Raw genomic sequence first — 11,225 nt, forward strand, 5'->3', positions numbered from 1 at the left:
ATTTTGCTGACTATCATCTGTCCCCACACGCTGCGTTACGTTATCACACCAAACATGCGCGTTCACGCCGACAGCTTTCAGGGAAACACCACACTCACCGTAGAGAGCTGTCCAAGTTTGATTGATTACATCTAGACATACAGTTCCTGACCTGGAACACACAGAAAGGACGGAATTAAACACAGTCACACTCAAAAACGCTCTGGGGGTTTCATACAGTCTACCCCCTCCCTTCCCCTGCGCTGCCTTGGCCCCCAGTTTCAGGCAAGCTACGCCCGACCCCTCTCTCATGGTTCAGAGGGGCAGCATTTAACTGCCGTCGGTGAAAGCGTTATTCGGCTGATCGGCGTGTTGTTGTGACACCAACACACAGGAACAATGAGACAAACTCCTGAGAAAAACCCCACACAAGGGATTTACTTACGCTTCGTCGATGTTGGGATGGAAAATTTTATTCATGAATCCTGCAAAGAGACACATCGGTAAATAGCAGAAAACAGCCACCGATTTTTCTTTTTACAAGAGGAACGTACTGCAGCAGGACCCACCTGACTGGTTTCAGAGAAACCCCAGCCTCAGCTATCTACAGCCACGTAACCTTTAAAGCACGCAGACAACACCCCGACCCTCGGGCCCTCGTCCATTCCCTCGAAATCCGGCAAACCCCCTGCAAAGGTTGAGTGGCTCAGTGCCACCGTGAAAAGAACCGCCCACCCGCGCCGTCGGGCACCGACGGCTGCTGAAGCACTTGCAAACGCCGTGAGGTTCTCCTGAATACACACTGAACACAAACCCGCAGCTCGGTGCTCGCTCTAAGATTCATTTGGTTTTTAAACGCCTCCCAACAAAGATTTTCTATGAACTTCAAGCTGCGCCGTTAGTTTAGTTTCTAAACCATTCGGGTGCTGACAGTGAATACTTCAGGTGTCGCATCAACGCAGCGAGTAGCTCCCAGCTGGTAGCTCTGGTCTCCCAGAGAAGAACACAGCCCGGACACAAGGTGGAGGATGAGCGAGCTGGTGGAGCGAGCCCACGGTTCAGACCTCCAGAGCTGACAGTGCTGCCTTCGTTCCGACTTGCAAAGGAAAGCGTTAATAAAGCCCCTGTGGTTTCAGGCTGTACGACATCATGGCAGAAGATGCCTCACACTTTAGATCCTGCACCTGACGGCAGCTGCCAGAGCGAGCCGTGTTTCCAGCTGCCTCCTTTAACCCCCAGTTCAAGCCAGATGCCCCTCACACCCCTCCCTCAAACCTGAGACCTGACAGGGACTACAGCCCTGTTACGTGTTTCAGACAGCGGCTGCGAGAAGGTGCAGAATCCAGCCTCCGAACTCCTCCCTCCCAAGAGGGGGATCCCAAATCCCATCCCCCAGCAGAGAAGGGACACGGTGCACGGGTACTAAACTGCATTTTCACATGGATGGAACATTCCTGTCCGATTCTGCTGCCTCGGCTGAAGCAGCTGGGCTCTGCTCAGGGCTGCTGCGACCCTCGGTTCTGCACCAGGTTAAGCTGCTTCCAGGTCCTAACGTTGATTTTTTTTTTTCCAGGACTTAAAATAACCCTCTTTTTCCCCCCTCTGTTGCCCCACAACCCCGCAGTCTGCCAGGCCCCACAAGCACTGCCCAGGTGGGAATCGCGCCTCCCTGCCACGAGCAGCAATCCACTGCAGCTAACGGCAGCTCTTCCTCCTGACAAAGGTCCAGGCTTATAAAACCAGCAAGAAATGTAGGTCTGGGATATCCACTCAATCCACTCCAAAAGCTCCTTCCAGCACTCAAACCACCCTGCAGCTCCCCGGAGCAGACCCTGGTTAACCCCCTGCCTTCCCCACCTCCATCCGGCCGCTCCAGGCGAGACGCTGCTGCAGCGCTGCCGCACCCAGCCCGGAGTGACCCTAGTCTGAGTGACAGCACGGTCCCCAGCTGCGCCAAGGGCTGACATATGGCTTCACCTCCCTTTCTTTCCATGTATCGCAACACAGATATTATATCACGTTTGTACTGCTCACATTTTGCATGAACACAACGCCAGGCTGAAACGCCGCCGGAAGCCAGTGCACTCTCGAACAGAAGAGCCGAGAGCTGCATAAACAGCTCCACGCTAACAAGTGTCTTTCAGGAACATCTTGCCATGATTTAGCTTGGAAAACTGAAGCAGACTGAAAAAGGCAAGCTGGAGTTCCATCAAATATTTACATTATGGCAGCTCTCAGGTTTAAATCAGGTCACGGATCCATTATGCCAGCACTGGAGAGCTGCAGCGAGCACCCATCCTGATTCCAAATCCTGCCGCTCTTTTAGGAGGCGGAAAAACAAAAGCTGAAATAAAGGGGAATAGAAGAGAGGAGGGGGGCAGACACCAGGTAACAGGGAGAGGACGGTAACGCGTGGAGCTGCTGGATTCAGCTCTCCGTGTTCTGCTATTGTGACACGGACCAGCTCTCTTCATCCCTCTGCCCTCTCTTGCTTTGGTTTCCCACTGTCTCACCTGTTTCCTAGGACCTTCTCCCACAGCCACTGCAGCCGGCTGGACGAGGCTGTGCTGCAAAACCACCAGGGAGGGTTTGGACAGATCTCCTGAAGCTCCTCAGCACAGAGGCTGTACTGGCTCTCCAGGCAGACGAGATCTGGGCGCCTGCTCAAGCAGCTCCTGTGCTGGAGATCTGCAATTCTCCTCTGTCGTCTTCGCTTTCACCCCGGCAAGGAACAATCCCTTCCTTCCACTGCCCTTGGTCTCAAGCTTTACAAACGGAACAGCTGCGCTTCAAGAAAGGGCACAGACATCCTCCTCTCCCCGCACCCCCCACTTCCCAGGTCACTGCCACATCTTCTTCCAACTCTTCACAGTCCTCCCAGTCCCATTCTTCTAGGGACACAAACTGCCCAGACCAAGAGCTGCTCTGTTCCCATCTTTCCTTTTCCCGGCCCAGAAATAAGCTCAAACCATCACCTCCTCCATTCTCAGGAGTCTGAGCAGCAGAGTGGCCGCAGTTCACCCTCTCCCTACAGAGACATCAGGATGCAGGGTTGCCTTTGAAGGTAAAGCAGGACTGCAGAACATCTGTACGGACAAAAGGCGTTGGGTGGTAACAGGAAAAACCCCTGTACGCCCATAACGGAGTTACACACCACGGGGACACACCTGCTCTGGCACTGGAAGATGCTGAGACCAATATGCAGATGCTGACCTTCAAAAACGCTGGTATTTCAGCAACAGCCCTGGAGGAATCTTGGGTTGACAAAAATCTTTGAAGAGAAACGTGTTTTTAAATTAAAAATCAGCTAAAGGAAAGGCTGTCAATCTTCCTTGGTGCTGCAGACACGGAACATCTGTAAAGCTGCAGCAGCGGGATGTACTCCAGCGTGACACGAAGCTCTCACCCCGGGTGGGTCTGAACACCCTGGGCATGACTCGCAGCTGGGTCCAAGGGGTTACTCCGCGGATCGTGCGGCTGGGCAATAGGTGAACGTACTCTTCAGGTGAGCAAAGGGAACCAGGGAGCAATTTCAGACTGATGCTGATGTCCACATCTCTCCTGAACGGCTCCGAGCCAAAGCTCCCAGAGAGTAGCTAGAAGGCGTTGCCAGAACCAACGCGCTGTCGTGAGCTGCTTCGCCAGCAAGATCTCCTCCAAGAGCAGAGCCCAAATACCTGGATAGCTTGGGGAACACTGAGGACTCTGGAGGCATTTCTCCTTGTCCTGTGGAGCCTGAAAGCTCCTGCAAGGGGCTGTTCCACATCGATTGCTCCCTTATCACTACATCTGTAAGGCTGCACTGTGGTTTACAAGGGGTCCCCTCCCTTTGTACCGCCCCCATAGAACGGTCTGTGTTGGACGGGACCATTAAAGCTCATCTAGTCCAAGCCCCTGCCATGGGCAGGGACACCTTCCACTAGACCAGGTTGCTCATCTACCATTCAGGCAGAACGGACTCCAAACGTGGAGATAAGAGGGATCAGAAATGTGGGCTGGAGACGGGATGGCCTCCTCGCTCTCTCCATGGCTCCAGCTGTGCAACGCCTGCCCGCAGCAGAAGGGAAGCTTTCCACGCTCCTCGGTGCTTCTCCTCCAAGCCAGGAACCGGCCACAATCCAACAAGCAGCACTTCAAACAACAGCCCATCGCTTATCTGAGCTCAAAGTCCAGCCAGCCTAGCTGCTAGATTAGCTGAGAGAGAGGTCCCCAGAAGAGACTTTTTTCCCCACAGCACAGCTCTTCAAAGCGGTGCTGGTGCTGAGTGGAGCTGGTTTACATCCACTAACCCACCCCAAACCCACCACTGCCTGCCCTCGTGCCGGTTCTCTTTGCTCATAAAATAAGGTCAGCTGGACACTCCTCTGCCCGAACAACCGCGTCAGCAGGTTCCTGACCGGGAACTGCCATGGTGCCAAAGCCTCGACGTTGTATTTTTAATGAGAGATTAAGGCCAAGTCAGGAAACGGTTCAGACCGCCTGGCTGGGGAGGTGGGAGGGTGGTTACAGCCTCTCTGAAGCAGTGCTAAATACCACACCACTGCCGAACTGCGGGTGCAGAGATCAGCGTGTGAAAAGAGCTCGTGGACAGCCTGGAGAGGGCCAGAGCAGCGTTTTAACTCTGCTTTTTTTAACCACTGGACAACCTACCTAATGGAAAAAGATCTCCCGAGTAATCGCGCAGCGTTGCCAAACGGCCAGATAAGATTAGATTAAACTTAACGTTTATCACTTCCCCCTCCCCAAAGCAGCAAGGGAACATGCGTTTATTCTTTTTAATTGCTTTTAAAAACACACTGCTCTCATTTCTGCCACTCCCTTCCTGTGTAACCCATCATGAGCCCGCCACGCACCACGGGTTGAGAGACCTTGGCAGGAGATGGGCGAGAAAGCACGAGAGCAAGGCCTCTGCCCCACTCCTCGGCGTAGCACCCCTCTGCAGACTGGGACACCTGGTTTAGCGCACAGGTTTAAAGGGCACTGGATCTGCTCACCATGGAGGTGTGTACCTTGCCCAGTGTGCTCAGGTCAAGGAGCTCTCACTGGCAGAGGTGCAGATTTCTTTTTTTAATGAACTCTGGAGGTGAGGAGCCCGTCCAGAGTCAAACATAAGGCTGTGCACTCATGGCAGAGGCATTCGCTGCACGGCAGTGGCGTGAGGGGCTGCGTAATGTCAGCTTGCCACAGCAGAAGTGGGACAGTTTGTATCGCCATACTCAAATTCCAGCAGTTTTTCCAAACAATACCATAAATAATCCCGCGGCAGCTTCACAAGGGAAAGCTCAGGACACAGAAAGGCAGCTGGAGCTGATGGAAAACAGCAGCAGAGCTTCAAAGTCTGGACCTCCTGCTCAGAGCAAATCGCCAAGCGGTATCCAAGAGCTCACCCACCAGTGCTAAGAGCAGCAGCCCCTGGAAAAACACTCAGAACCAGCACAAAACGACTGCCCGCTCTCAGTTCCTCGCACCGCTGAGGTGCGCCATCACCTGATGCCTGGGCCGCGGAGTCTGGCTCAGACGGCAGCGAATCTGTGCCAAGCCAAGCCGAAAACACCTACCCCGCTGGAGAGCCCGCTCCCATTCTCCGATATCCTAGCGGGAACGTGCAGAGGGTGCAGGTTGTGCGTCAGAGCGGAGTGGAGACGGGGTACAAATCACCTTTGGGTGTCTCGGCTTTCCCCTCAGACAAAGCTGAGCGGGTTCAAAAGAACGAGCGTTTTCACATCGCTTCTGGGTCAGAAGAAGGATCAACACGCAGAGGGAAGAGCGAGCTCAGAGCGGTCACAGGCGATAAGTGACTCATGAAATTCTAAGCAGCAAAATGTAAGGCAATCCGGAGAGCAGCTCGGAGTAAAAATAGCAGCTCCAGTTAAAAAGGAAAATGAAGCACAGGCCAGGAGAGAGCCGTTAAGTCCTGGCTGGAGCTAACCACCGCTTCGTCCCTGCGCTGGCTGCCCCAGCGGCTCCTCAGGCAGACCCGCACCTCCGTGTGCTCGGGGTACACAGCAGGCGCTTGTTTCGCAATGCAGTGGGGAGAAAGGTGAAATGTAAATGCAAATAACTGGGCCACAGACGGGAGGAAGAGGAGAACAGGGTATAAATACACAGCGGTCATTGGAGAACTGCAGGCTCTGAGCACACTGGACATAAATTTTGCTGCTGTGACATTTGATGATGAAGAAAACCTGAGTGACTCAGTGCCAGCCTAATAATTCTGCAGATTTTAGCAAGAAAATAATTACCATGTTGCTCCCAGGTAAGAGCTCAGGCTCCCAGGTTCATGTTTCTGCTGCTCCTGCCATCTAGGCAGGGCAGGCCATTCGCACTCTGCACTTCCTCCACCAAAGAGCATTAATCTCCAGCTCTTGGCAGGCATGTGGACTGATTTAAACCATACAAAATTTACACGGAGTGTTCTCGTGACTCGGGAGCTCAAAACAGCACTGCCAGTACTTCACAGCTGCCTCTGAAAGAAGCAGGAACAGACCAGCAGAAAGTTCCTCTAAGATATGAAATCCCTGAGGGAAGGGAAAAGCAGCGAGGCAGTGCCAGCAGGGTACTGAAATCATCAACAGCTCAACACACGCTGTCAGGGAGAAAGTAAAACCGGCACCAGATGTCAGGCTGGGGAGCGCTTCGGTCCTCCGGAGCACGCAGGGAGATCCGCATCCGTTCACAAAAGCACTAAGAGCTGCAGCGTTCACAAAGCAGCTTCACGACGCAACTCGGCGATTTTAAAGAGTTGGTTTTGTTCTAACAAACTGCTCAAGTTCAGGAGGTTTGTTTCCATCCTGAGGATTTGGACATTCAGGGATCGTGAGCGGTTTGCTCATCTCGACAGGAGCCCAGAGCCACAGCCCAACATCAGGCTCCGTTTAGATTCGTGTTCTTCCAGGATGTGCATTTCCCTTTTTTACTGCTCGTTGTGTAGGAAAGATCTTTTTAGGAAAAACCCTCCTGGGGTCTGTCCGATTACCCAGCAAGGACCAGGGAGTGGCACTGCAGGACGTGACGAAAGCCTGGGAGCCCTCCCAGGAACTGCTCTTCTCACCCGCATCCCGGAACGGTTTGGGTCTTTAAGCGCAGGCACTACCTGCACTGTCAGCAGAGCCCCGGCCCTGGGGCGGCATCATTTAATAGATCATAGAGCGATAACTGCCAGCCTGAGAAGGGCGAGGAACAAACGCCTCACATTTTTGAGAAGGGAGCTGTGGATGGGACAAAGGAGCGAAGATTTGGCCGAAGTGCCACCACACTGAGCGAAGGCTCCTGCTAGACCCTCCAAGGCAAGAGAGCCCCATCTAGGGTTTAAGATTCACACCCTTCCAGGAGACAAATCTGGATCCCACTTCAGAAACCTCTTCTGTTCAGGTTTGTCAGCTGTGCTTTAGCAGAGAACGCCAGGTTTTCCTGTCCCTCACCCTCGGCGGCATGCTGGGCTAAAAGCAATGCGAGCAGAGCAGAGAGCTGCTATTAGCAGCCATTTTTCAGAAGCGCTTTCTAGAACGCAGGGACACACTTCAAGCCATCACGTTATTACCTGCAAAAAGCCCGTGCCCCGTTCGAGACTGCATTAAGATTTTTCTAAGATGGAAAGAAAATGTGAGCCTACCATACTGGAGGAACAGGGAAAGCTGCTGGGACAGCGGTTTTGCTGTCAGCTTTGGCATGGAAGTGTAACATACTAGAGGAGAAGAGACTGCTGGATTCTCTGTACAAGGCAGCGAGTCACACAGACAGTCTGAACTCGGCGTGTCACCACCGCGGCAGGAGCTAGGCGCTGCTGAGAACAGAAGGGCTGCAAACAAGCGACACGTGTGCTCGAGGTGACCTTCTGTCCCTTTACGGGCTCCACCACTTCTGAAATCCTTCACGTCCATCTCTTTGCACATCAGAGATTGCCCCAGCAAATCTCTTCCCTGCTAATTCCTGCCGCTGTGCTCTCCAGAGCTCGGGCTGGCTGAGGACTGCTGGGTTAGGACAGCCCTGCTCGCCGGAACAGCGGACCTGGGGGAGGGGAGCACCTCGTCCCATCCACGAGCTTCACGCTCCCAGGTCAGCTGGGGCGACGGCTGGCGCTGGAGCTCTCTAAAGCCCAAACCAGTGGTATCAGACCCCGCACATCCAGTCTGCCTCTGAGAGCGGCGGTGCAGAGATAGGCCTGGCCCAGGGGAAGGGGCCAGGACGTCACTCAGCCCTGGCTGACCAGATAAGCTGGGCTGGGGCAGCAGAAATGGGAACCAGACAAAGAAAAACAAACCTCTTCCTGCAGCTTCCCTGGGTCCTAGCACTCTCCTTCGTGCTTCCAGCATCTTCCCTCCCTGCAGCAGAGCTGAGCCCTGCTTTGCTAAGCCAGCTCTTGTCTAGTCTCGACCGTTTATTCAACCTGAAACCTCAGCTGCACGCTGCTTTGCCCGGGAGGGAACCAGCGCTCCCCACAGCCAGCAAGGCTGGCCCCAGAGCAAGGGGGAGCTCAGCAAGAGAAGAGGGGATGTTTAGCCGCTCAAAGAGAGACTCACAGGGCGAGGGAAGCGTGCTGGAAGGTCTGATGAGGCCAGAATAAGACAGTCGCAGCACAGAGGGCGTAGAACTGATGGAGGGAAAGCTGCTGTACTGAAGGGAAGGCAGCAAATGTGACATTAGAAGGGACAAAGCAATTTGAGGAGAAAATAACCCCCTCCACACCCTTCCCAAGTTCACAAGGAGAACGTCCACCCTCGTGGTGTCAGTTCTGAAAACACAACTGAGCCCCTCTGAGCCCTGGCCGCCTCTTCCTCCCACCCATCCCAACCAGCACTGAACAGCCTCCAAGCCAAACCACCAGAAGATCAAACCCACCACCCTCCCCGCACCTAACCAGGGCCTAAATCCACAGTGCTACGAGCACACCAGAGCCTGGCCAGCGTTCAGCCGCGTTGGCTTCACCGGTCACTGGTTTTGCTTCAAGCCAGCAAAACTGATACACACAGGAAGAACCTCAGCAGAGAGAAAAACAACCCTGAGCAGACCAGCGCCAGAACGATTAACCACAAGGAAACTGGGGGTTACATGCTTTGAGAGTTGCCTGTGGCCAGAACAGGACAGATCATTTCTCACACCAGAGAGAGAGACCTCAAATCGAAGGCACGCTTAGCCTAAGGGTCTATTTTGAGAAAGCAGCCAGTAGTTATCAGCTCCACATCAGGATGTTGATACTGGAAGGGACCCATCTTGGCCAAGTCTAGTTTCCACATCGGTTCTCCTCGGGCAGTTATCTCCAGTCTCTGGAGTCCTCCAGTAGCTTGAGCCACCAGCACAACCTTCTGATGGGGCCATGCTGAAGGACCAGCACTTATTTCACAGACCAGTAGAGAAATGTTGGCACCTCTTGCATCTGCTCCAGTTTTTCAAGCAATATTGGCTATCTGATTATAGCTCAAGTGACTGGGGTAAAGTCGGGTACCACATGCAAGGCTTAGCTCCCCGTTAGCCAAGGACACAGACAGGATGGATCCAGGCTCAAGAACATTCCCTTACCTTCCTATTGGCTCTCAAAGGTTAAACACCTCTAACCATCTGCAGTTTTTCTGGTGATAGGTCCCTGCTTCTACGTTCTCTCTTCTGTGTTCACCCCAAGACCACGAACACGCACCGTGGTGTCTGCTCTCCACACTAAATACGGCATTTTATACCAAACCAGGCTCCAGCACTCGCTGTGGGATCTCCCGCACCCTGCCCACGCAAGGGTGTGCCATTAAAAAAGCACAGGGCAGACTCAGTTCAACGCACAAACGTGTGACCGAGTCACATTCCCAGCGCCCAGCCCTTCAGCCAAGAGCTCAAACTTGTCTCTGCTTAGCACGTGGCATCTGGAAGTCTCCGGTCAAAGAAGAACCTTATGCCTGTGCTGAGGGTTGGTGCAACTTCACCTGCACCAATGCTGCAAGCAACAACATCCCTCCTGCACGAGCAGTAACCCCCATTGCGATTTCAAGTGGTTATTGGTTACCTATAGACGGGGATTTGAAAGGGTATTTATCAGGAAGGTCGACTCTAACTTTCCAGACTCCACCTTCATACGGTGCTGCAATGAAAGAAACGCAGGTGTTAGACACTGGGTAACCCAGGAGAGCACAAACAGAACCAGCGCGGGGAGCAAACCCATCTTGGGAAGAATCCTGAGCTCCGTCAGGGGGTAAGATTTCAAAACAAACCTCCTACGGGAAAAGCCTTTTTCCTGTGCTGCCTGACAAGAAATGCATGATTTTAACTGATACTGCAGAAGATCTCAGCACAAAGACACGGGAGCCTTATTCAAAACAGAGACTTTAGAATAATCCACTTACCTGTAGAGATGTTACTAAATTAAGGCGCGCTGGAGCCCTGACTTGCAATGCAGTCACTAGAAAAGCCACCTTTAATTACAAACTCTGCCAAAATTCAGATGACTGGTGGAAAATGTATGAGCCAGGTCTAAAAAAAGCTGCGGCTCAACGGAAGCGGTGCTGAAGGCCACAGCAGAGGGCTTAGCTGTCCGAAGGCAGGATCCAGCTCTGCTCAGCTCCAAGGGAGGGGAGGGGGTTCAGCTGCTTTAACACTCACAGTTGTATTTCTCCCTGCCCTCGACAGAGCGGCCTTCAAACACTGCTACCCTTTGCTTTCTCACCCCCACTTCGATTTGCTCATCCCTCCTTCCGCTCCAGAAGAGTGTGTCATTTCACCATTTCCCACCATGAGCCACGAGTTTGTTTTTATAGCAGGGCTGGGTCATGTACTTACTTCCTTGTGGTCCATAAAACTTCACAACAAATTCATTGAGTCCTCCTAAGATTGTGACTTCGTGCTTGCTCTCAATACTGACACATCAAGTAAAGGAAAACATTTAGTCCAGGAAATGAACCCCATTTACTCAGATCCAGGGAACCTGCTAGAAGCCTGTCAAACCAAACAGTTCAAACCCAAATATTCCAAATATTCTACAACATGCAATTTAAGAGGCTTGACACATCTAAGGGACCACAGCACCACAGTGACGTTAGTAAAAGCCAGTTCTGCCCACTGAAGGATCCCTCCCTGCACTGAGCAATCTCGAGATGACACCTCCCTTCCCCTCAGAGCTGCTTCACGCTCTCTATCACTTGTCTCCTGGACAGGCCCCAGAGGTGGAGCTGTGTGAACCCCCTGAGGTTCAGCAAGGCAAAGTGCAGGGTCCTGCACATGGGTGGGCGCAACCCTTGGTGTCAGCACAGCCTGGGGGTGAGGAGATG

General features: G+C 53.1%; 1 protein-coding gene across 1 annotated transcript in view; it reads right to left on the reverse strand.

The window, feature by feature from the left end:
• Positions 1 to 10,814, reverse strand: part of UBE2H (ubiquitin-conjugating enzyme E2H) — a gene marked incomplete at both ends in the record, with an annotated part of 14,471 nt that extends 3,657 nt beyond the window's left edge. The window contains 4 exons of the mRNA XM_010136978.1: positions 99 to 151; positions 425 to 464; positions 9,968 to 10,042; positions 10,738 to 10,814. Coding sequence (XP_010135280.1) covers positions 99 to 151; positions 425 to 464; positions 9,968 to 10,042; positions 10,738 to 10,814 — 245 coding nt within the window. The remainder of the gene's footprint in view (positions 1 to 98; positions 152 to 424; positions 465 to 9,967; positions 10,043 to 10,737) is intronic.
• Positions 10,815 to 11,225: the final 411 nt, after the last annotated feature.

Source organism: Buceros rhinoceros, unplaced genomic scaffold (assembly GCF_000710305.1).
Source record: "Buceros rhinoceros silvestris isolate BGI_N320 unplaced genomic scaffold, ASM71030v1 scaffold38665, whole genome shotgun sequence".
NCBI lineage: Eukaryota > Metazoa > Chordata > Aves > Bucerotiformes > Bucerotidae > Buceros > Buceros rhinoceros.